Source organism: Festucalex cinctus, chromosome 1, assembly GCF_051991245.1.
Source record: "Festucalex cinctus isolate MCC-2025b chromosome 1, RoL_Fcin_1.0, whole genome shotgun sequence".
In the NCBI taxonomy this organism is placed as follows: domain Eukaryota; kingdom Metazoa; phylum Chordata; class Actinopteri; order Syngnathiformes; family Syngnathidae; genus Festucalex; species Festucalex cinctus.
This window is the reverse complement of record NC_135411.1, coordinates 36,360,826-36,386,711: the sequence shown is the minus strand read 5'-3', so window position 1 is coordinate 36,386,711 and position 25,886 is coordinate 36,360,826. Positions and strand designations below refer to the sequence as shown.

The 25,886-nt window shown below is 41.3% G+C and overlaps 1 protein-coding gene across 1 annotated transcript in view; it reads left to right on the top strand.

The window, feature by feature from the left end:
* Window positions 1-25,886, top strand: part of cep112 (centrosomal protein 112) — a 155,297-nt gene that overhangs the window by 58,250 nt on the left and 71,161 nt on the right. The window contains exons 18-21 of the mRNA XM_077533040.1: window positions 721-856; window positions 4,895-5,002; window positions 11,363-11,545; window positions 23,238-23,456. Of these exons, the coding sequence (XP_077389166.1) occupies window positions 721-856; window positions 4,895-5,002; window positions 11,363-11,545; window positions 23,238-23,456 (646 nt within the window). The remainder of the gene's footprint in view (window positions 1-720; window positions 857-4,894; window positions 5,003-11,362; window positions 11,546-23,237; window positions 23,457-25,886) is intronic.

Below are 25,886 nucleotides of genomic sequence, written 5' to 3'. Positions count from 1 at the left end.
TACTAGAGAGAGATATACCAGTATCTTTGAAAGTAATGACACATTTATGTATGTAGATTGACAACAAGAAATGTTATTGCATCATCCATCATTCATCTGAGCCATACCTATTGAATGGAATTCTAATGCAATTGAATCGAACTGAATTGTTCCACTTAGAAATTCAACCATCCTAGAATCGTATCCAGACACCCATCGAACCGTACCTGATGGTTAACAATATTGAATCTCAGGAAATACTTCTATACTGCACTATCACCCTTGGCTGACTTTAAAATGCATTTGAGAAAAACAACCTTGAGCTCCGTGCATCCACCCTGGCGTGCGCACACTCCTCGCACCCCACATGGAGACCTGACAGCTGCTCGCCGCTGTTGTACAGCATGTTGCAGGCTGCTGCTTCGGCGCTGACAGCTCTCACTATGCCTGTCAGTCGTCTCGCCGTGCAAACTATATGACCTGACATTTGCCAGCAATAGCAGTGCAAAATCTGAGTGGAAGACGCATACACACACATTCACAGGTGTCAGAGGGGAATATATTCAGAAAGTTATTTTTCCAACACACAAAATACGGAATGCTTATTTGAGACTGCAATATACATTTGAATGGTTTCTTATGGTGGTTCAGTCGTGATTTAGTCATTAATAGGGACAACATCATCCCATTTTCTTTGCTAGGCTCTTGGTTGTTGACCTCTGTCTTGTCTTGTGTTCACAGTGACACTGAGAAGCAAATGGACAAAACCCGGGAGAGCCACAGGGCGCACCTCCAACAGGCCGATGCGGCGCTGGAGCAGTTCAGGAGGCAGGTGAAGCTCAGCTCCGAGAAGGCCGAGGCCCAACTCAAGCTCCAGGTCGGATTCTGGCACGCTCACACATGCGACGCACATGCAACACGCACAGACATCTTGTAGATAAAAGTGCAACACAATAAGTGGCGTGCACCTGTTTCTTATTATATTTATGCTCCAGCGAGTTGCTGACATTCATGCATATAATCCATTTAGTCTTGCATAAACATCTCCGCGCATCCAACCTCCCTGTTGTGATTACGACGGAATGAGCGAGCTGTTTGAAGGGCTTTAACCAAGACAATGCAGACACACACTTGCTCAGTTTTTGTTTTGTAGTGGTGGAAGCACAGCCTGACCGCAGATGTACGAGGGCGCCACGCTGGCTGTCCTGGAATTCTTTTCTCTCTCTCTCGTTCCCTCTTCACCCCTTTTATCCCGCGCTTTTATCGACTTATTACATCATAGAATTGTTATTTTTCCTTGTACTTATTAGTATGCATGTCCGCTCACCACCACCGAGATTAGGCAGAACTGCAATGAGTTATATGGAGAGGTGGTTATCATATTTTAACTCACTCATTCAGTTTCTCATGACAACAACCTGAAGGAACATTTCTACTAAATACATCATACTCACCAAAGATGCTCATTATGGAATGTGTTCATGTGTGAAAATTCCTTCGGAAGTGTTTTGCTAGTTGAATTTGGCTGTAACAATGTTTAGCTTTAACCAGCCAATTGTAGGATGACAAAATGCTGTCATCAAGGGACAGATATTGAATTTGAAGTCTGATCAGTTAGTTTGTAGAATAGGAATTAAGCATAAAAATCCAGCTGTTTTCATCCATGTCAGGGGGCGGGCATTTTGCTGTCGATCAGTGCCTGAGGGCTCAGGTAACAACCAATCACAGCTCACCTGTTCACTGGGTTTGACCTGTGACGTTCACAAGCTAAGGCACAGTCATGTCATTTTTAATTGGGAGCAAATGGCAAGTGGATTCTGAATCGAATCGCAGAGCCAAACATCGGAATTAAATCGAATTGTGAGTCAGTCAAAGATTCCCACCCCTACTAATTAGTGCTTCACTGTCTGCCCTCCAAGCCACGTTGGCCGTTGCTATTTAGGTGAAGCTTCGCCGATCGAATGCATCTTTAAAAATCCCAAAGCTGTCCAGGAAGTCAGTTTGGCTACAGGCGGTTTTCTATTTCACAACACCTGTGCTAAAGCACATTAGTGAGATCTTTGTGTGCTGTGGGAAAATTATCCAATTTCACTTGCAATTTAGGGTTGCAATTAACAATTATTGTAATAATTGTTTGAAATTTACATGTTCATACCCTTATTGGAAAAACTAAGTATTATTTCAAATTGACAGTGTATAAGATGCATGAACATAAATTATTTAGAATTTAGTTGATGGCTTAGTCTGGAACATGTCAGAAAATAGGCAAAAACTTTGACCATTGTATTCCGAAGTAAAGGCAAGCAGCAGCGCAGCAACGTTACTATTCATCCTTTTTGTGACATTTGTAGTCTATGCTGGTATGCTGTGAAATTTACTGTAATGTAGAATATGTGACTTGGCTCACGAAAGGTTGGTAAACACTGAGAGTTTGTGTGGGTGTAAAATGTATGCATGTGGGCAGTACAGTGCAGCTGGACACAATGTAAGATGTCCAGCAAGAAAAACATGCTCAAATTTGTCCTGAAAATGTTTCAATCCACTACCCATTTAGAGAAAAAAAAAGTTTCCTTTGTCCACTGAAGAGTGACAGTAAAGAGAAACAGTAGCCAGTATTATGTAATGCTGAAATCAATATGCTAAATTCGCTACACTATTAAAAATGCTGGGTCCAGTTTGACCCAAAGTGGGTTATTTGGGTAACCCGACACGTTCCTAATGTTTGACCGACCCAGCCCGTAGTCATTTTAGATCAGTGGGGCTGGGTTATGGGCGTGACCAGGCGTGTTGGGTTACCATAATTGACCCCAAAATCAAATGTGGGTCAAATGCAGCTGCTGGATAGTGAATCTAAAAATTATTAAATTCATTGTGAAAGGGATACTTGACTCATTGAGCCATTTTAAACAGTAGGAAGATAATATTTTGTCTACAATTATTAATCTGATCACATTATTATTTTTCATGAACAATTAATACCTTTAAAAAGTAATTCTGCCACTTGCTGTCGACTGAAGATGGCATCACCAGTGCTGAGGAAACAGGTAACGACCAATCATGGCTCAGTTTGCTGACCAAACCTAGAAAACAGATGATTGGTCGTTAGCTATTTCTTCAGCATAGGTGATGTCATCTTCAGTTGGCAGCAAGTGGAAAAGTGTTTTAAAGGTATTAATTGTACGTGAAAAATAATGAAGTTATCAAATTAATTCTGAACAAAATATTAACTTTTTGCTGCTGAAAATGGCTCTATAAGTTAATCCCACTTTTCTGGGCTGCCTATGGTCTAAACATCACATATCTGACTTATTTATTGATAAGTGTTTGGGAGTTAGCATTTCTAGCTGTAAACATTGAATAAAATAGTTGTTAAAGGATGACACCCAACATGAAAATATCATCCATTGTTTAATTTCATTACATGGGAGTAAGGCTGCTGCAACTAACAATTGCCTTTTTTTTTTTATTATTAATGAATCAAATTAAAAATATATATTTCCATCAATTTCTTAAAAAAAAAAACAGACAACAGTTCAAGTTGACAATACAGAAAAAAAAGAAATGAAGAATCATTAACTGGTTTGGTCTGCAACATGCCAAAAAATGTTGATTGTTTCACAAACTAATAATAGATGTTTGCAATTGTCTAGTTTTGATGAAAACAAAAGATTGTCAGTCTTCTTTCATGGATGAGTACAGGATTTTGCAAATATTTAATATTGGGAGGATGAAATTCTGAGGATTTGTACTATTTATATACTATAAATCATAAACAACAATTTTAAATAAATAAATAAATAAATTAAAGAAGCAAGTTGATCTCTCATCCACTTACTGCATTTGATTGCTGTCCTGGAATGTGGAACATCACATTCTGAATACATTCCCAAACCTGGGCACATGGTTTGGGCTAATATACCTGTGCATGAAATAGAGAAAATGTATAGGCAGCACCCATCAACTGCGCCCAAAAGGGGTCGGTGTCTCGATCCAAAAACTGTGACAGTACAATTAAGAAGAAAAAGAAGACCCCATCCAAATTGTCTCAAGTATCCTTTTTTTTTTTTTTTTATAAATGTATCCTGAGATGATACTTTCTGATATGGCTGTAAGTCAACACTGGTTCAAATCAAGTAAATAACAAACATATGTTATTCTTGACTTCTTGAGAAATAAAAAAAAAAATCAAAATCAATGTTTTTCAGTCAATGACAATCATCTGAAAATCATTTAATCGGCCCCAACTTCCCATCATGTCATTTGATCAGGGCCACCCTATCTCAATACATATGTACCATACATAGTAAAGTTCCACAAAGACTTTCCTGCTTTCAGTTCTGGAGTATTTTATTTTGGCACTCTGAAAATGTTTTTATTGATGTATTCCTCTTCCGTCCTTCTTCCCCCTCTCATCCTTCCATCTCTTCTGCTGCTCCTCCTCATCTCCCCGTCGAGCCCCTGGCATCCCGATCTCCCCGATGTGACTTCATCCTCGACCCACATCAAAGCCACGGGACAGAGGAGAGCAGCCCTGTCATCCTCGTGCTTTCAAACGTGACTCCATTATGGCAGAACGGATCCCAAATAACGTTCACGTCCTCTCTGCCTGTCTTCCTCATTTTCAAATCAGTTGTGTGGCACATTGGCTTGGAGAAGAAAAAAAAATAGCAGGCGGTCTGTGTTGTGTGAATGGTTTCAAAGGAAGCTTTGGATTTTTTTTATTTATTTTTATTTTTTTTAATGGCTCAGTGAAGATTTCACACATCCGGAGCTCCACTCGCACAATATGACCCACATACAGAGAGCTTTGAGTATTTCATCATTAATTACTCAAACTGCTGATTAGTCTCTTTGTTTTTATGGATTTACTATTTTCAAGGTCTCTCTCACAAATGTCTTTCATATTGTGCTGCAGATGGAGAAGGTGGAGAAGGACCTGCAGCACTCCAGGTGCCTCCGTGAAAATCAATCCAAGGAGTTCTCGCTGCAACTCGACGCCCTCAGACAAAAATATGAGCAGCAGGTCTGTGTTTACTTTTGAACTCGGCGTGTTCCGTGGCGACCAGCCGCAGGAAACTATTTCATCTCGCTTTCATTTCCAATCGCCTTCCACTCGCAGAGCCAGCCACGGTGACTGACAACCAAGTGGATTCATCTTGTTATTCGTCCCCCTCCCGTCTGATTAATTTCTCGTGATAAAGGACACGCTTTTGATTACGATCCCATCGCGGCTCAATAGCTTCGCTGTCGCCAAACGGAGAGAGTGAAAACTTAAGGTAATCTGTGCCGCAGATGCGCTGTGACCTTATCGTTGCATCTTTGCTCTCCTATTAGAGGTTGAGAGAGCGTTTTCGCAAGTCATTTCAATCTTGCGCGCTGATAGGATGACATCTTTTACCGAGTGCTGGATTCAATTAAGCTGCAGCTTTGGATATTATCTGTGGAGGCCATGGAATAAGCAATTATTCTTTGGAAACATCTCAACTTGAGGATGGCTTCGTTCTGCTTTTACATAAAAACAGACCATAACGATGAAATCATTGTCTAGTGTCACACATTGTTTACTGCAAAAAATATATATAGTGGTTGTATTCTTTCCATTTTTGCCACATTTTTTTTTCCAAATTAAAGAGGAAGTCAACCCCCCCAAAAAAATCTTTAAAATAAGGTCTTGACCCACGACGTATTATTATTATTTTTTAAAAATTAATAACCCCATCCACACTGCCTCGTTTGTTTAAAAAACAAAACAAAAAAACAACACACACACATGCATCCACAATTTTTAATAAAAAAAAAAAAGAAGCCCCGGGGACGTGTGAATGACAGGGCAAAAGGCAGATAAATATCATCAAAAAATACAAGTGACCAAGTGCCATTGAAAGCCGTGCATGTCTATGCCATCATGCTTTGGATCAAGAGCTGTTCCAATTCTTCTCCAAACTTTCTTCTTCTCATCATTCTAGTACAGGTTGATCTTAGTCTCACCTGTCCAAAGAATGCTGTTCCAGACCTGGACTGACTTTGTCAGGTGTTTTTGTTTGGCAAAGTCAATTCTGTCCTATTTTTGAGATTAATGGTTTGTGCCTTGTGGTGAATCCTTTGTATTTACTCTCATGATGAAAAAGACAAAAGCAAAAGACAGAAGCAGCCCGATGAATTCTGAAGTGTTTTGGGATATCATTTCTGCTCGGATTCAGCAAGGTTGATTGGATGGCGCTTCATCGTAGAGATGAACAATGATCCAAAACATACTGCAAAAGCAACCCAGGAAGTTTTTAAAGCAAAGAAGTGGAATATTCTTCAATGGTCGAGTTAATCACTCGATCTCTGACCAATCGAGCATGCATTTATTTCACTTTCTCATGGCAAAACTTAAGGTAGAAAGACGTTCAAAGATACAACAAGTGAAGACAGCTGCAGTAAAGGCCTAGCAAAGCATCACAAAGGAGGAAAGCCAGCGTTTGGTGATGTCAATGGGTTCCAGACTTCAGGCAGTCATTGCCTGCAAAGGATTCTCAACAAAATATTGAAAAGTACCATTTTACTTTACGTTATGTTTGTGTGAGTGGCAAGAACAGCTTAAAGACTTTTTTTTTTTTTTTTTTTTTTTTTTTTTTTTTAGAATTGTTCATTCACTAAGTGAGTTGAGTTGCATACACTGCCAAAATTTTAGTTTTTTTTCTCAAAATATTGCTCACAAGTCAAAGCAAAAAAAATTAATAAAAAAAACGGCCGAATGACAGTTTAGGAAAACTCTGAAGATTGACACTCTTATGTAAAGGCACCACTACACAGAGACAACAAACAAACTCCTTCGACCTTTTGGCATAATTTCCTTCTAACCTTTCACAAGAACATGTTTTATTGAACCATGGTTTTTAAGAGACCTGCCTTGCATGAAAAATAATTCCAGCATGTAATTTATGATTTATGAAATCATGTAGCCTTTGATTGCTGTGAAATGTCCTTTAAATCAAAACTAGGGAACGTTTTTTTCCTATCAGACGCCGTCTCAAGTCATCGAAGGACCACACCAAATTGATGAAAGCTATGATGTAAAGATCAAATAACTGTTTGTTATTCTATCTTTTGAGCCTTTGTGGGATAAATGTTTATAGGCTTTATGTAACACTTGCGCTGGGCTCTTATTTGTTTTTAGAAAGCTTGGTGGGCTGCATCAAATGGGCCGTAGGTTCTCCACCCCTGCTTTAAAAAATAGGAATCTTTCATTGTGCGTTTTGAAACAAAATGACCACAGCATGCAGCAGTCTTGGGCGTACCATTGGTATTTATTTACTATCCTTATCTACTTTTCCACTGCATGTAAATTGCTGCAGATGGAGGGTGAAAAAGACATGCAAAATGTGTTTATCATCTGCTTAAACATTTAGGTGGGTAAAATCATACATCATCACCAAAATGGCACTTAGAATCATCAAACAGATTGCATTTATTTATGGAATGAAATTTTCATACCGCTGTGTGATTGAAGTTAGTGTGTAGTTTTATCACAGCTTTGAATGCCAACTTCACATTTTCACTCTTAGGAATTATTATGGCTGTCTCATGAGGAAAAAGTACACAATCAAAGTGGGAATTGTGGGAAATATTCCTAAGTGGTGGGGGTGCAGTTGACAGGAGGCTACACAGGGTTAGCAGCACATCAGGAAGCCTTTTGTCTTAAAGATAAAAACATCCCGAGATGAAGGGCCTGTCTGTGTGACAATGAGCGGATGAATGCGTGTGACACTATTTCGCTGATTAAAGGGAAATGAGGAAACATACACACCGTATGTAGATTATTCATGGGATGCTGTCATCTGTGTTGTCTAAGTCTATACTTATCCTAAACTCAGAGCGGCATTAACAATTCAGCCTTTATAGCATTTATAAAGATAGCAATGTTCCCATTTCTGAATTAGCTCTTGAGAGTTATTCAATTAACAATATATTTATTATTGTGGTCGTAGATGTGTAAAGTTGCACTGCCTCACACCGGCAGACAGTTGTTGGCACTTGCATGCAGCTGAACAAGGACATGCACGGCTGACGGGACGTAATTCTATGTGAATGACATTCTTTTCTTCCACCCTTGTGTATGCCCAATAAGACGCAATGTCTGTAAGTAGTCTGTTGATTAGGTTTAATCAGTTTGTACTTCCAGATGTATGTTTGCCATTCCGAATGATAAACTCCAAGCACCTAAATTACAAAAGTTATATCATTTGTGCGACGTGAAATGCACGTACCGAAAATGTTGTTTTTCTTAAGAAGGCATCGTTATTAGAAACACAACTCATTGTGATTCAGAGCAATGTGATAAACAACAACCAGATTTTGTCCCATTTAGTCTATTCAGTATACAGTTAAAAACTGTTGCACACTTTCTGTTGCACATTTTCTGATATTCATCCAGTTTCTATTCCACGTGTCCACCTAAGGACCGCGGATGAGCTGGAGCCTATTCCGTTTGACTTTGGATGAGGGGCAGAGTGCACCCTAGGACTGGTTTGCCATTCAATCCCAGGGCACAAACAACCCTTCACACTCACTTTCAAATATATGGACAATTTAGTCTCAACTGTCCATAACGCGTTATTATTTATTTATTTATTTATTTGTTTGTTTGTTTTTTGAAATTTGTGAGAGAACTGAGAGAACATTTGAACTCCAGAAAGGAAGATTGGAACCTCAAATCTCAGAAATGTGGTGATTTAGAACACAGTATTTTATGCCCCGCATAACTATCAACCTGAAAAATAGAAAGGACAAGCAGTTGGTTTCCCTGGTGCTTCTGGCCCGCTATGCAAATGAGTGTCCTCAGGCATTTATGCAGCTTCATGTGAATGCAGATTGTCTGTACGTGGAATGCAGAGAAAGAAAAACTCCCTTTTTTTCCCTCGTCTAAATGTACCCTCAGTGTATGCCGGACAGCCATGCCTGCATGCAAACGTGTGGTGTTCACTACACCCTAGAGAATTCACTGTCACAACATCGAAGAGGTCAAATTGGTTCATCGGGACCTCCACAAAGAACATTCTTCAAGGGCAGCCTCAGCAATGCTTTGAAATGGGAACTTTCTATGAAGGAATTGTTTTGCGCCGCGCCCACTCGGTCGGCTGCACGTCACGGTGACGTGACGGCGCACCGCCTCTTGACTCCAGCGTGATGCGGTGCGGTTTGACGGCCGAGCAGGAATTTGGGATGACCTTTGTAAGTGAAGGGAAGCGCTTGTCGGGCCATGAGTGCGTGGACATAATTTGCACGCTTTGATGTACGTGCTCGGCGCCACTTCATGGTCACCATCAGTTGGGTCACTACATTGAGAGCTCTTCTCCTCTCTTCTCACAGTCAGCCGCAGTCTCCCCTGCTGAGAGCAGACAGGGCATCTGGTTTATTGTCCTCCTCACCCTCCTTCTTCCCAAACATTTCTGATTCCCCCCGCTGGGCTGTGGAAGAAGCCCATTACCACCTCACTGGTCCTGCACACACATCCATGTCAAAGGCAGGCTGACAGGAGTCGTGCTGTGCACTAACACCCCAAACTGCTCTGCATCTGTGGCACCAAGCTGTGCTGTAACCTACTCTCCCTTCCCTTTGGAGCGTCACGTCGGCTCCTTTAAGAATCGCAGCATCCTCTGCTGCGCTGCATGCTGGTACCGTGTGATGTCACAGCCGGGCGTCTTGCTGGGTCGGCTCTCTGTCATCTCCTGCCCGTCTTTTTTCCTTTGCTTTCCTTTACAATGGATCAATCTCGCCTCTTTCTTCATCCTCATTTCACCTCTGATCCTTTCTTTTCTGCAAATTCCCATTGGTCCAGGACACTTAACAGACGCGTACAGTAAGCCAAGGATGTCCTCCACCAGTTTCTGCTTCCGCATGTCCTGCTGAGGAGTTGCCAGAGAATTTGCCTACTTATGTATCAGTCTGTCAGTCTACATTCTGATCGTGGATTGGATTTGTATCTATTGTGTGTTAAGAACGAAGTGCTGATTTGTCTTCGGATCACACAATTGACTACGGCGGCATTGCGACTGACAGTATGGTAGACTTTACCACTCCGACAACGTTTTTTGCCGGCAGAGTTCTCTCATTGCATTTTCTGACTGGGTTTGTCTGTTACATTGGAAACTGATCCCAAGGGATTAAATAACTTTTATCCGACTATAATTCTCCCCAAAAGCCTTTTCAGAAGCCATGTAACAAAGCTCCCCAGAAAGCTGCGGGATAGATAGTCTTGGCTACTAAAACAAAGTGACCATTGTGGCCGTTTTCTCAAGAGTGAGGACGGAATCCGGCTTCCTGTAGATCGCCTGCTCTGAATAGCACACAAGGTCTGGAGGTAGGTTTAGGGATAGACCAGGCACCGGGTGTAGATGCTGGATCTCTTCCGCTGGTGAGCCAGGTAGGGTGCCGTCAAACACAATGCGCCAGGGGGATTAGCTTCAAAGCGGGGAAGCGAATAGGCCCCAGGCCCCTTGCTGTCCATCCAAGTCTCCGGCTCGGCACGCTGGTGTGGGGGTTACCGGTCCCCTCGGCCACTAGTACCGCCACAGGGGGTTGGGGGGAACAGAGCAGAGCCTGGGAAAGACTCGGTGGCTGCTGGCAAGACTCACCTCTCAGCAGGTGACTTCGCTCTCAGCTGCGATGGAATACAAACTTGAGCTTGAGCTGCCAGCATGATTAATCCCTGAGAAACTTTGGCTTTGCATCCCATAATAAGAAGAGCGGAATTGGTTCTAGCCTCCTTTCTAGGAGCTACTGTACTTGAGTATCATTCGTACCTGGTTGCTCTACTATCAGTTATCCTAATTAGGTCAGAACAAACAGACAAAGTCTTCCGTAATCTCAGTCAAGTTTCCCCCCTGTCTCCTTCAGTTTTTCCAAATACCATTTCTAATGGTCGTAGTCGTCGCTTAAGCCGATTTTCACATGCTGTCAGACGCTTAGCATGGGGCATCGGGTTGTCGCTGCAGCCAGATGGTTAACCCCTGCCAGCTTTCATACACAGACCAAGCTAGATACTCTTTTATATGCCGATCACAGAAGAACGCGAGGGGGGGGACAGATTGGAAGAGAGACGAATGGCACGTTTAGGGCCGGGCTACACAGGCGGGCGAGGTGAGAGGGCGGAGGGAGCTAGCCAGATGTAAACACGCCACCTCCTAATGACAATGCCAAGAAGCGAGGGAAACTTTTTGAGGTGTTCCCACCGTCCATCCAAGTGGACCAGTGCGACTCTCGGTTGTGTCCTTTCCGGAGGGCGGTGGTCCACGCTACCGGATGGACGGACGGATGGACGGACAAGTTGTCATGACGACAGGGTTTGCGGAGTATGTGTTGGCTGATGAAGTCTTTCTTTGCCCGCTTGTCCAATCAGATGGCGGTGCAGCGCATGCAGTACGAGCAGGAGAGGACGCGCCTGCAACAGCAGCATTGCGCCGAAAAGGACAGCCTTGTCCAGGAGCGCCAGCGGGAGGTGAGCAGCCTGGAGAGCCAGGCCAGGGCCGCCCTGCAGACGCACCAGCAACACACCCAGGAGTGGAGGAAGCGTGATGGCCAGGTAGGGGGTCTCCACTGATCCATGTTCGCACGCACACATGCTGACCCGCCCGCTCTCCTGTGGACCACCGTTTTGTATCATCCCCGTTTTCCTGCCGTTTCAAAAGCACAGCGGGTTACAACACTTGATATTGATATTCTGCTGAAGAAATTCAAACGTGGATGAATGTTTGTTGAGCGCGAGTTGGAAAACATTTGGGTAATGCTACAACAGGAAGGAAATTGGGAATTAACGTGGCATAAGAATTTTTAATTAAGGCAAATTAAAACCAAAAGAAACTGACAGAAATCAGTCGACCCTAACGTTCGATTTTATTTAAATGTTTTTAAAGCTAATTTTATCGCTACCATTTTGCGGTAATATTGGTACAAATTTGTAAAGTAATGGCAGTAAGAAAATTTCCACCCATGTTTCCATGAAGTGCTTCTGAAAAAAAAAAAATGTATTTTTCTCTTTGTGGACCAACCAGCCAAGCTCGTTACTCTTTGTATGTTTGTTTGGTCCACTCCCATAACCCCCTGTGTGATTTCTGATAAAAACATGGACTGTTGCAATTGTGAATAAGCACTATATTAACGACCAACTGTATATTTTTATTTATTTGCTTATTTTTTGGCCAAATCAGTAGCAGGTCTTCATCCCTAACCCCTTTGGTCATCTCTGCCTTCTCTTCAGCCGACGCTAGCTTTACGCGCTCTGTGGGTGGTCATTTGATTAAGCAGCACGCAGTTGGATATTTTTTTTTCCTGGTTTATTTGCTGTTAGCTGTAAAAAGATGTTCAGGCAGATGTTCTTTCGTGGAGAAATTCACCTCAATCCATCCAGTGTAATTCAGCGAAAGCGTTGAATGTTTTTGCCTCTGAATAATGTTTTTCCAAGATCGTTTTCAGAGCAAAATTATGACAACATATTATTATGTTTAAATTTGAGATATCTTGGATGATTTGCATTGTGATGTTTTGGTTTATAGAGATGTTTTCATATTAAAAACAGTTGTGGATAGCATGACGATAGCATGACGGTTGCAATATTCCCATTGATTCTTAGCTTATTTCACAGCTAAGAATTGTGTTTCCTAGGCTGCTATTGTAGTGTCCTTTTTATTGGATTTTCAAAAATGTCCCGTGCAGTGACACTAGCTAAGGAGATGTCTTTTGTCGGCACGTTTCACCGACGTGATGACTCAAAAGCATCTTGTGTCAAAATGATACGGTGGTGTTGTCGGGGTTTCAAGAGTTGGCAGAAAAATATCCCGTCCTTTCATCTCAGCATCCGGAATTCCGAGTATAGCGATCAGAGGCCATCAGAGTGATAGGCGTCGATGTGGAAAAGATCTCCGATTTTCGTTCAAGCCTCGCACAAATAAAGGACAGGACTACGAGGTTCTTGAAAGTGAGGTGGATACACTCTGCATTAATGTTACTTTGACTTTCTGCTTTTTGACTGTTACGCCACTCTTAGGGGAATCTGATGGTGAAGTGACAATCTAGCAACATGTATGAAAGGTGATTTTATTTTTTTTATTTTTTATTTTTTTACACATTTAGCAAGGCAACTTGTAGTTACCCTGAGAGAACTCTGAAATCTGCCACAACTCCAAAAGCATCTTTTCGTCACGCTATAAAGAAAAAGTGAAGTGAATGCAATAAAAATGTGTTAACATTTTTATTACATTCACTTCTCTTTTTCAATACATACAGCAATTATAGCACTATGGCACGGCAAATATTCCCTTGAGTATGTCACATACTTAAGTGTGTTGCTCTCTTGGTAGTGCATAATCAAATGAATATTTGTTTTTTTTGTTTTTTTTACTGCATTGCTGTTATGTGCAAATAATATGACCGTTAGATAATTAAAACACTAATGTGCGCCATTTGACGTGTAAAATTCTCTCTTTACGTCATGTGCATCCATGCTGCTGTTTGAGATGTATTTTTATGACACAAATTTGCAATGCAAAGTGCAGATCGGAGGTTATCGTGCACATCTTTATGCTAAAACTTAAGACATAAGCAAGCACAAGAAGAGTTTAATAGTCTCTATGGTAACAGCATTAAAGAAGGAAAGTTATCAAATTCCCATTAAATGCCTTTACCATATTGCACTCCTGTTGCATTATCTCCCATAACTAAAATATCCCCAGCTGCCGCATGGAAGAGAAAAATACAATTCAGGCATCATTATGTGTCCTGTGGGAGCAAGGAAAAGAACGGGTGCCTGCGAGAAGCCCGAAGAAGGAGCATCAAATGTCAGTCGCACACTTTGGAGGAAGACTGACTCCCACTTATTCTCATAAATAGCATTCATGACACTTGCCTGTGAGATGTCAGTGATGACGAAAGGAGTCCGCTGGAGAAGTCACACAGGGACACGTCGCCATTCCAGAGCTTCACTCCCCAGGTGGCTGTGATCCTCTTTCACGTAAGAATTCCCTTAGATGCCGAGTTTTGCAAATTTCTATTGGATTGAGGAACACATGTAGTCATCGTTAAAGAAATACAGTGGAGCATCCAAAGCTGAGCAATTTGAACTTCAACCCAGAGGGGGTCCCCACACCAGCACAAAGCTCCTGTCCAGTGTCTGGCAGTTGCGTTGTAATTTTTTTCCCACCCTCCTCTCTTTCTTTCCATGACATTCACACACTTGTGGCAAATAATGAGGCATTCTAAAACTGTTAAGGCCATGTCTACTCAATGACTCTTTAGTTTTTTTTGTTTGTTGTTTTTTGTGAATTCCGCCCTTCGCTCTCCTCCACCTTCTCTCCGTGACGTGTGCACTCACAGCTGACACTGAGGCGCTCTAAAGTAGCCATACCAGTGGGCTATCTGAAGGGAAAGATTTTGGGGGTGTAGCTATAGGTAGCTAGCTAACTGCATGTCACAATTACACCGTGTAACCACCGACCCAAACAAAGACACTCAAATTCCTGTATAGTCGGGTTGAGGGAATTCATGCTGGGGATAAAGTGCATCACTGGTCCCTGTTTTTGTCGCAGTCAAAAAAAATCGGGAAAACTAAAATGGTGAAGAACAGCTTTAAAATTATAGCTCCACATATGAGTACTACTTGTCTACAGTCTTGACACAATTTCAGCAGTTATCTTAAAACGTGTGTGATGTGTTTAAGGAACCTAAATTCACCTTACAGGTTTTAAATCAAAAGCATTGTTGCATTGCATTAGAAGAAAAAAAAAAAAAACGTTATAGAAAGACACATTCTTAGACATTGACCGATTGGAAACTGGAAAAATTTCTTTTTCTTGGCAAACAGTAGTGTAGCTGTTCCATGTAAATGTCTTTTTGTTTTTTGTTTTTAGTTTTCCTCCACCATCTACTCAAATCACATCTTGAATAATGATTTCTTCTCTAAGTGTGCACCATCTGGTCATCAAACAGCATCGAGTGCCAGTCTTCTGAGAGCTTTCCTTGGACTAAATAAGGATACTGTCAATTTTTCAAAGCATTTCAATCCCAGGAATGTGATTAAGACGACAAAGAAGCTGAATACATGCGTGATGATGGGAACAAGCCACGCACCGAGACTGATTTTTCCTGGGCTTGTGTATTGGCATTGACTATATGACTGGTCTCTCAGATCTAGAATTGTCAAGGTAGAATGTCTCACCGAGCTTGCATGCCAGTGTTTGATCATCACTTAAATGACTGCATGTCATCTCAGTACTATTGATTCCCATTTAGGACAACACATCAAGGAAGTCATCATGTGTGTTTAAAAGCATGAACTCACTGAGTAGGAGATGAGAGTGCTGCATACATCACATGTTGATTGAATATGAGCCACGTGGATTCTGTTTGACTGACAACATTAATTAATGAGAATAGGATCCATCAAGCTAGAGTTGCTTATGTATTATTAACATTTTTCATATATTATTCTAATTAATCTTTTTAAAGCAGATGCAGATTATTCTATATTTTATGACACACAATAGTGTACAAAGTACAGTGTACAGCAATTTTGTGTAGTACCTGTCTTATTACTCCTCAGGCACTCATGCATTTGATATAAAAACTATGTAGCATAGATGTGGGGACCAGTTGTTAATTAAAAAAACAACAAAAAAAAGATGCACAGCTTCTTCACGCATTGTTTTCAAATAATTTCTTATTTCTTCCATTGGCCAAACCACACAAGAAGTCCCTCATTTTTACTTTACTTTGGAATTGAATGCAATTCTTGGCCTTTTCTAAGAGTTCATATGTTAATGAACACCTCCCACAGAATGTATCCTATCGTCTTCAAACTTTCGGTATTTCTCTAAATTGCTTCCGACAAAAAGTATTGTAAGCTTTTTATTTCGCTGCACACGTTTGCTGTTGCGATGCACTCTTACCAATGGAAAATTATGCTCATTTCTTATTTTTTAGGATCTAAACCAAGGCAAATATTCAAGAGACTTAAGTTTCACACGGCAGGAGAATTGGCCCGATTTTAGCCCCGAATCTCCCCTTCCGACAATCGTAAGGATGTGCCGATATTCAAACGCTAATCTTTACAGATAAGCCTGCTGTGTCTGGTATGTTCAGACTGATGTCAGCAGCTCAGAAGGTCGTTTGAGCCGCTTCAATCCAAATCGGGGATATTCAACATGTTGGATTGTTTTGGCCCGACTTCACACCATGTGTGGTGTAACCCGAGGACAAACGAGCACGTAGCCGGTTGATGGCGACATGCAACCAATCAGAAAGCGAGGTGGCAAGGAAAGACTGTGGAGAATCCAGAATCAAAGCAGTCATAGCGCAACACAAAGTCCGTGCTTGTAATGTTTACACTCCTTTAAACGCTTTTTCTTTTTATGTTGCTTTTTTTCTGCTAAAATCAAACTAGGAAGTATTTCGACTGGTCCTCCATGTTTGTCTACTCGGAAGTTACGTTTAATCTCGAGAAGTTTTGCGAGACTTCCCATCGAACCAGGAAATTATTCTTGAATGAAATTGGTTCGTGTGTGATGTTGGTTGTGGCGTGTGGTTGCACACAACACACTGTGCCTTCAAAACTGTTATTCTTGTGATTTTCTCATAGTTTGAAAGTCAAGCCGATTTTAAAATCTTGTCAAGTGAACCAGGCGTTAGCACACACATAAGGACTGGCAAAAATATTGATATACTCATAAACTCATCGCTTTACCAGCAAGTGGGTCTGGGCACAGTCACACTGAAGCACATTTCTGAGGCGGGGCAGACCTGACCAGACAGACAGTGGAAAGAGCCAGTCAGCGAAGAGCAGAGATGACGTAGAAAAAGTGACGTGCGACGTAGAACCGTAGCGCAGGGTTAGGGTTAGTGTAGTAAATTCAACATGGCTAGTTGAAGAGAGACAGTAGTGATTAATGACTTTTGTTGTTCTTGTGGTAAAAACTTGATTTTGAATATTATGAGAAGACTTTGTTCCGGCGCCAAAAAGTGACGTTGCTCATGAAGAATACGTCACAGCAAATAAACAAATTTGATTTGCCCGTTTCTGGGCGGGCCGAATTGCGGCCTTTGAGGACTCTGAATTGTCCATGTGAACAGTTGTTTGTCAAAGTGTTCACTGCAATAACTGGTGACCAGTCCAGGGTGAACCACGGATAGGCTCCAGCTGCCATGTGTGACTCAGTTGGTTGTATGTATGGCAGCTTCAAGATGCTATAATATCAGTTGTGCTCTACCAGCACGATTACATTGTTGATCATGTACTCATGTTTCCCTCATGTGCTTGACCATGCATGCAGTATATAGCTGGTAATGTTTGTGCATCATGACATTATTTGTGTAGAATTTTTACCCTTTCCCCTTGATCCAGTTTCACTGTGTTGTTTTGCCAGGCTTTTGTTCTTCCGAGCAGACAAACCTTGACCCACATCCTTTGATTGGAAACCCTGCTGTTGTCACCCGCAGAAAGCTCGACATCAGCCTCGACTGCCTCTTGTATTTATTTCTATGCGTGTCATTCCCAATGTCACGGCTGTGGGCTGGATGGTTTTCAAAGATTTTTTTTTTTTTTTTTAGAATCATCCATATTTGTTAATGAGAATTATACATTAAAGACTCTGGAGGGCTCAGATTAAATAGTTGTTTGGCCTCGGAGGAGAACGTGCCTCAAAGAGACTGGCGATGAAGCAGTGTGAAAATGCCGTGTGAATTTCTGATGCTGTTTTACGCCTGTGTCACAGTGCAAGTGCAGCGCTCTAATGAGTGGATTTATTTTGTGCGTCAGTGTTGCTGGAAAGGAGCGCGGCACACAAGCAAAGAGCGTGTTCTTTGAAGTCGCCTTGATTCTCTCCAGCGCTCGCTTACAACAGACTTCAGACTCTTTCTGTGTGATTGCCTTCGCATGCCGTTGTCCTGTGATGCCCCGGCTTTTGAGTGAGGGGGTGTCGGGGAAAGGGCGGGGTGAGCAAACTGCAGTGAGAATGTTAAAAAAAAAGCTTGGAAAATAATGACGATAGCTGGAGATGACATGCAACGTTGGTAGGGAAGAGGGAAGCACTTGTTTTTCCACTTATGGGTGACACAAACAACTGTTGGAAACACGTAAGATGTTTCACACCTGCGTCATTTAATGGTGGTTTATTTCACTGTTAGGGTGATAAAATGCAGCATGATTCAATGTAGACATGACTGAAACTACAACCACAACAATATAAACATTGTCAATTTATTTTGTACAAATTTGACCAAATGTGATCAGTTTGATGCCACACTAGCTGGTAACGGCACGGTGTTGGGATCTGGATCTGGGCGTATCATCATCGCGCCGGTCAGTGTTTGCAGCGGTGAATCGGCCTGTTTCCTGGAGCAGCTGGAGACCATGTGACCGTGTCTCGTGCCTTCAACCAATACCGCTGACTCAGGCTGGGAAGGCTATGATGTCACTCTCACGCTGGATTGCTTTGTTATACGCCCGTTCTATTTTGAACAAATCATCTTTCTTGAATGATCTGATTTCCAGTCTGAATTTGGATTTCATGTTTTTAACGGAGACAGGGCAGAGAGAAGAATTACGTTCATCTTCATGAACTGATGGCGCATCCTACCGGATGCACCGTCTTTGGGATGCCCCGCCCCTCTTGCCGTGGAGGAGGTCTTGCTGTTGTTTTTAAGGAGAGCTTCACCTGCTAAGTGATCAACGCTGCAGTCTTTGATTCCTTTGAATCACAAATGATAAAGATTGGTTCATCCAAATCTTTTTATTGTGTCCTGGTTTATGCACCCTGCGATCCTTGTGAGGAATAAGCGGTCAAGAAAATGGATGGATGGATGGATGGATGGGTGGGTGGATGGATGGTTTATCAACCCAGTGGTCCTGCTGCTGTCTTTTTAAAGGATTTTAGTGACTTTTTATCTTCAATAATAAAATTGGAAAACATCTTAATTTTTGAAGATTTTAATATTCATGTTGATGGCAGCACGTCTCTCTTTTTTTTTTACTTTTATTTTAGACTGAAACTTTTAACTTTGAGCAACATGTTTCTGGCTAGGATTTTTCAAATGTAATATATATGCATTGGCTCATTACAGGTTGGGGCACGCTGACCTTTTTTTGTTTCTATTTATTTCCACAGCCCAAAAAATAAAAAAATTCACTCCTGTAGGGGGAGCGCAAGTGCCAAAATGAAAACAATAATCCCCAAATTACTGTTTTTTAAAAGAATAATTTAAAAAAAAAACAATTAGACATTGATTTTTAAGGACCTCCTATTCTCAGCAAGGGCTTTTCATCCTTCTTGTCAAGTGATGCCGTTTGGGCAAAAAGTACTTTGATTCCTTTTGAGGTTTTGACACGTTCCAAACTCTTTGAGATGGGGCTTAATTACATCTGTCAAGTGGAGGCTATTTCTGGGCTTTCCATGGTTCTCGTTAGCATTCCCACTTTGTAATGTTGACGCTCTCTGGCAGCTATTAGAGGACTCTTCTGGGCAAAGGCCAAGCAGTTCAAAAAAGAAAAAAAAAGTGAGGTCAAGTGAGGTGGGCGGCCATTTGTCTATAGCACACACACCAAGGAAAACAGACTATTTAAGATTAAGAATGTCATGTTTGCGGAAACTTCTCAACCTTAAGACATCATGTTTTTTCTGTAGTAAATTTCCATTGAGAAAGTTGACACCCTTCTGTTGGGGTACTAACCCAAGTGGAAGAATGCCTAAAGGCTGAATGCTAGACACAAGGAAACAGCATAAAATACAGGACTCAAAATAAGCTTGTGTTGCAGGTTTTTGCAGTATTGCAGTTTGCATGTCAAAATTTTGCAATTTACTCCTCATTAATAAACATTGACTCACAAAAGTGCCACTCCCTGGTGGCTTTCTTCAGCTGTTTCGGCTCCAGTCCAAGACGCTGGAGGAAGTAGAGCACCGATTTTGCTGGGAACCCGCGGCAGCCGACTTCAATGGGGAAAATGCTGGCATGCCAACCTTAGTAGTTATTTGGATGCTTTTTTTTTTTCTTTCTTTTTACAATATTGTGACCTTTTTTTTTTTTTTTTTTTTTTTTTTTTAATATCACAATGCTCCCCACAATACTGTGATAGTTATTGTATTGTGAGGTTTATATCATGATATCATATTGCGATGTTTGGATATCATTATGATCCCGAGTTATGAGGTTTTCCTTCACCAAGCACCATTTGTAAATATATATTAGGAGTGGGTATGAAAATGTACAGAAATATTGCACTCAAAATAGAAAGAAAAGCAAGAAATTGGTCTACAGTTAAATGACAATAGCGATTGACAGCTATTGCATAGTTGTACTTTGTTTTGAGTTTAAACTAACCTGCACCAAACACAAGAAATGCAGAACAAATTGTTAACATTAATTGTTAAGGTACACAGTGGTAGCAGAATACTGAGATTCCCTCATCTTAGTTAAATATTTTTCGTCACCAAATTTCATCATTACAAAAGTTGTAGTGGTTAAAACTAGTTTGAAATTTTTTTTTAGAACTCTTCTGATGGAACATCGACTTAAAACTATTTGAATGGTATGTTTGCCATGTTCTGAGAGGGTCTGTATCATTTTTACTGGCACTAAGCAACTTTGAAGAGGATGGTACAAGGAACACTGCCACATAAAAAACTACAAATGTGCTGAATGCTTTATATGTCACTTCCCCCTTTCCCCATTCATTACAAAGATGGAAGTCAATTTGAATGTCGATGCACAATCACTGCTTTCCTGGCAGAAGTTTCAAAACAACTGAAAGATTTTTTCTGAGGAGACAAAAAAGGAAAAGAGAGTTACCCAGATAAAAGGACTGCCAAGGATCAACATTGGCCTGGCTTTCACTCGCTGACGTGAGCTCAAAAACGGCGCAATGCACTTGTCCTCATAGGAAATGTGGTCTTCCTTCAGACATAACAATTCCACTTTTGTCCATATGGCGCCGCCATAATCAACGTAAATTGGAAGTTCCTTAGTGTTGCTTTAATGGTTCAATTAGAAATGATATTCAAACAGTCCTCTTCATCACATTGTTCACATTTTGATATCATGACACCTAGCGCGGGGCTCGACGCTGAGACCAATTCACTCGCAAATGCGGCCCACTGTACAGCCTGTGCTGGTGAAATATGAATCCAGTCGCATGGCACAAGTACATATTTTAATGAGTGGTGCAACATGCTGGCTCATCTTCGAGCCGTGATCCGTATGCATCAAGCGCCATGGTTTGGGTCGTACATTCACGGAACGTGCTGCGGAAGCCAACTTAAACAATAAAAGCCCTCCAACTAATACATGGACGTCAATGCAATTGCCTTGTTACTTGTATTGTGAAATTGACCCACGTAGCACGTGACACCTTCAGGTTTAAAGCAGCTAGCTTGACTAGTCCTCAAGTGACTGTCGACTTCCAACATCAACACAACACTAGGACTGTGTATTGCCAACAACCTCACAATACGATACGTATCGCGATGCATATGTATCCCAATACATGATCTTCAAGGCCATACGTATCCCGATATTTTACATTAATTTACTTGCATTTTATTATAACAGTCCTATGGAGTGATATATTTATGATGTTGGATGGCAAAAATGTTTTTATTAGTAGCTCTTCTGGTTTACCACCAAGAGGCACACACTGCAGAGCAAGGAGCAGCTTTCACAGACACAATGGGAAACTTTATGAATAGACATGGGCCAATATAAGTAAAAATATCAAAGTAATAAAATTACAGGTCTAAAATGTGCTTATTTGAAATATTTGGGGAAATAAAAACAGCATTTTTTTTTCATGTAACACATTCTATTTCATTTTTTTAAAACAAAATATAAGAAAATTAGAACATGTACCATCTTAAGTTTACAAGTAAATAAATGTGGATATTCTTCCTGTGTTTTAATTTTTCTTAGCAAGACACAGTGTCCAATCACTGGTGAGCTATTTTTAAAACAGACTTAACACGTGCACTTTTTTTTTTTTTTTTGACTAAGTACAATGCAAACTAAGGCACTCATGTCTCTTTCCTCGCTCAACAACGCTGTCACGCTCCTCCTGCTTGTGCACTAATTGAAGTCAATTAACTTCAAAGATGCTGCTGTGTTTTTTTTTTTTGTTTTTTTTTATTTATTATATATAGGTACAATGCAAGCTACAAAGGAACCTGTATCTCCTCTGCTCCCACTTCTCCTTCACAACTTCATAGTCTGTATAGCACTACGCAAGCAGCGTATTGTGTTAATTACCTATTTAAAGTTAATGAGCAATATCGATTCTGACGCCTGCGTATCGATGTGTATTGTAATGAGGCCCGCAATGATATATTGCTGTATCGATTTTTTGAGCACACCCCTACACAACACCACCTCGAAATTATATTTAATTGTCAATTAAAGATGCTAAGAAAGTTAATTATTCTGTTAATTAGTCTGTCATTGTATGATACGGCACAAGCCTCTGGCGTTAGCAAGTAGCCACGGGAGCAGAAACAACTGACAGCGTTTGGCAAGCCGCGAGCTGCATTCAAATACTGTCGGACATTTCAAACTCAGACAGAAAAATGTCAATAAATGCATTAACCGTTAATAACTGCAAATATCTAAACAATGTAGGCTTTCTGTCAATCTATAAAAGCTGGCATAATAAAGAAGAATGATGGGTGTGAAATCACTTTGATTATTTTTTTGTTTTGTTTTGTTTTATTTTTACTTTATTACAATCAATAGTCCATATAGTCACATCTGTTTACAATACCTGATCCTCTACTAGGTTTCCATCCTCCATTCTAGTTTTTCACTTTTTTTTTTAAGTAGGCAATTATAAATATAATTGACCTGTTTTATTGCAGAGAAATCTTGTCAACGGTAAAATATGTTGAGTTGCTGTCAATGTTTGCATCATGTGAAACTACACTATGTAAATTGAAACAACTTTACTTCAGCAAATACGGTCATGCTGTATATGTATCTCCTTCAAAAAGGGTGCGACCAAAACCTGTGTGGTGCGACCAACTGAAAAAGTTGGTTGTACCAGTGCAAAAGTTAGTGTCGAGGCCTGTAGCGACTGATCAACAGTACCTCGCCGTTGCAGGGCTTCAAACATGACCAAACATCTGTCCATGATGCATCATTACATTACAATTACACATTACAATCCGCAGGCCGGTCATATCAAATCAATATGTACGGAGCCTCACATCTGTTCTCATTCCAAAATACACCTTCATCTCTGATCTTTCTAGACCATTTCGGAGTTGGAGGCCCAGTTGACGCGCTTGCGTGAGGAGCTCCAGGTGGCCCGCGGCCAGCACAAGCAACAGCTGGCTGAGATGGCCGCGCTCCGGGAGGAGGAAAAGCAAAGGGCTTACCTGGACAAAGAGACGCTCCGCTCCGACATGGAACGCGTCCTCCGTGACCTGAAGAGGAGCCACCAGCAGGAGAAGGAAACAGCTGAGGAGAAGGTAAACAGTTTGAATATGCTCAGCAATCTGGAACAAATGATCTGTAATCTCTCATACTACAGTATGTATTCTATCATCTGGGGGCGGTGTCCGTGTGACTTTACCAGCGTTATAGTTCGAAGAGAACAAATGTATTAGTAATAATTTATTGATTAAGGACACTGATTGTACAATTATGAAACATATACACAAGTTCTATATGAATTGCTATAGAAGTCAGACGTGGAGTGGAGATGCCAATTTTTGAGTTGATCCGTTATCCAGCTGTGCATTTTTGCTTCCTTACACAATCCGGCTGAACTTAAAACGTGAGGAGGAGCCTTTCCTTTGTACCGTGTTGTAACCTTTTGCTCCTACCGCAAGTGGAGCGGCTGGGAAATGGCCGTAATCTTGTGCTGCCCTAGCAGGAAGCGAACCTAAGGTGGTGTTGATCAGACGTTAATCCCCCGCTGGTAGGACCCATCAAAGCCAGCGTTTTTCATTAGACACCATCCATGTGCCAGATGTGCAGCATTAACTCCCAAAATCAAGAAGCAAAGTGGCCTTTTTTGGCTTCACGTGGCACACACAACCAGGCAGGAAATGGACTGGAGGAAGAGAATGAGCTTATTACAGGGTAATTCCTATTTGAAAGAGTCAAGCTATTCCCACTTACCCAGCTTTTTTTTTTTTTTTTTTTTTTGAAGCTTTTGCTTTTGGACGGTCAAAGCACTTTATTTTAGGTGTCTTATCTTTCTTCTTGTGCGTGACCCACAGTTGTGTGGGAATCTGGAGTGGATTCAAAGCAGTGAATGTTGAACTTGGACTGATAACACTATCAGCCATGTGCTACTTTTACATTTTATAAAAAAAAGATGAATGATTCTGCCATTCTTTTTTTGTGAGTAGGCTTCTTGAAAAAGAAAAAAAAAACACCAAATGTCTTTTACCCACGTTTTTTCCCCCTACTTTCTAATCCATCTCCAAGTTTGATTTAGTAGCAGCGAGGGAAAACTGCCTACTTTGTTGCACCCTGTTTTTGCTCCCACATGGGACTGAAGTCAGTCAGGCCTCAGATCTATATTGACTGCATCACCCTTTTTGGTAAGCTTAAAATGTCTCATTCTTTTTGATGCACACGAAAAACGCTGTCCTCTGCAGTCCACTGTGCTCTTGGAAGCACAGTTTGGGCAGGCCAGGTTTTTTTTTTTCCTCTTCTTTTTTTTTTCAAACACATCTCCCAGATCCAGGAAAAAAGGCCAGAGAAATCCATTAAATCCATGAATGGATTCTCATCAAAGACGTTTAAAAGCAGGGGGAGACAGAGAGGTGGGGGTGTTTTGGGAGTAAAATAATGAGAAACAGAATATCAGAGAAGATAAGGAATAGCTAGTTCCCTGCTTTTTAGTTTAGCAGTAGAAATACAGAGAAAAGAGATGGTGAGGAGAAGGTGTGTAGGGAGGGGCTTTTTAGGTATTGCCATTGAACGTTATCTTTGGGTGTGTGCGTGCGCGTGTATGCGTGCGTGTGTGTCCTCCAATCTCCGTGCGCCACTGACAGGCCTGTGAAGCCACCTCAGTGTCTGATAAAGACGCTTCATCTGTGGGATACAGTAAAGCTCCAGCTCCCCTCTCTCACCCACACCACCTCCTTATCTAACTTTTCTTTTTCTCTTATGCACACCACTCTGTGGCTGTTGCTATACTCACCACAACCCCCCCCCCCCCCCCCCTCACACACACACACACACACACACACACAACCGTCTCCTGTCACAAAGTATAGTAAAACTTAGGGGTTTGTATATAATGAGTCAGTCTGACAAGTAGAATGCAGTTGGCTGTCGCTCAAATTTTGACGGAGATGCGATCAGTGGATCAGCTCAGCCTTTTATTTGGCCTTCTAAAATATCCTAGCATTCGGATCAATTATACCTGTATTTGGAATGACTTGAGTCCAGGGATCAAACTGATAGACCAGTGGTGCTTAACTCCTGGGGTTCCATCGAACCAGGAGTTCAGTGAGTCCGTCTCGGCTCAGCGAAGGTCAAGACACAAACCTGCCTCATATGATTCTTGATGATACGCCGCGCTTGGCCATTAGCTGCAGCTGATCACGCTACATTGCTTGGCCTACATGTGTTGCTGTGAATTTGGTGCACTTAGTAGCCAACTTGTGACTGCTGCGATGGTGCGTCGTGTGAATTCTTTTTTATTGAAATCCCTTCACTACTGTCGACCAAAAAACAAAAGTGACTGGACGAATATGTGCAATACGAATTGCATAACGGAACGGACTGCATGATTTTCAATGTCAAGCTGAGCAATTCTAGTCCAGTGCAACAAGCTATCTAGCAAATCTAAAGGAACACTTCCAGGCTATGCTCATTGCACGCTGATGGTTTGAGACAAAAAGTCAGGAGGCTTTAAAGTTTGATAGTGCTTGAAAAGC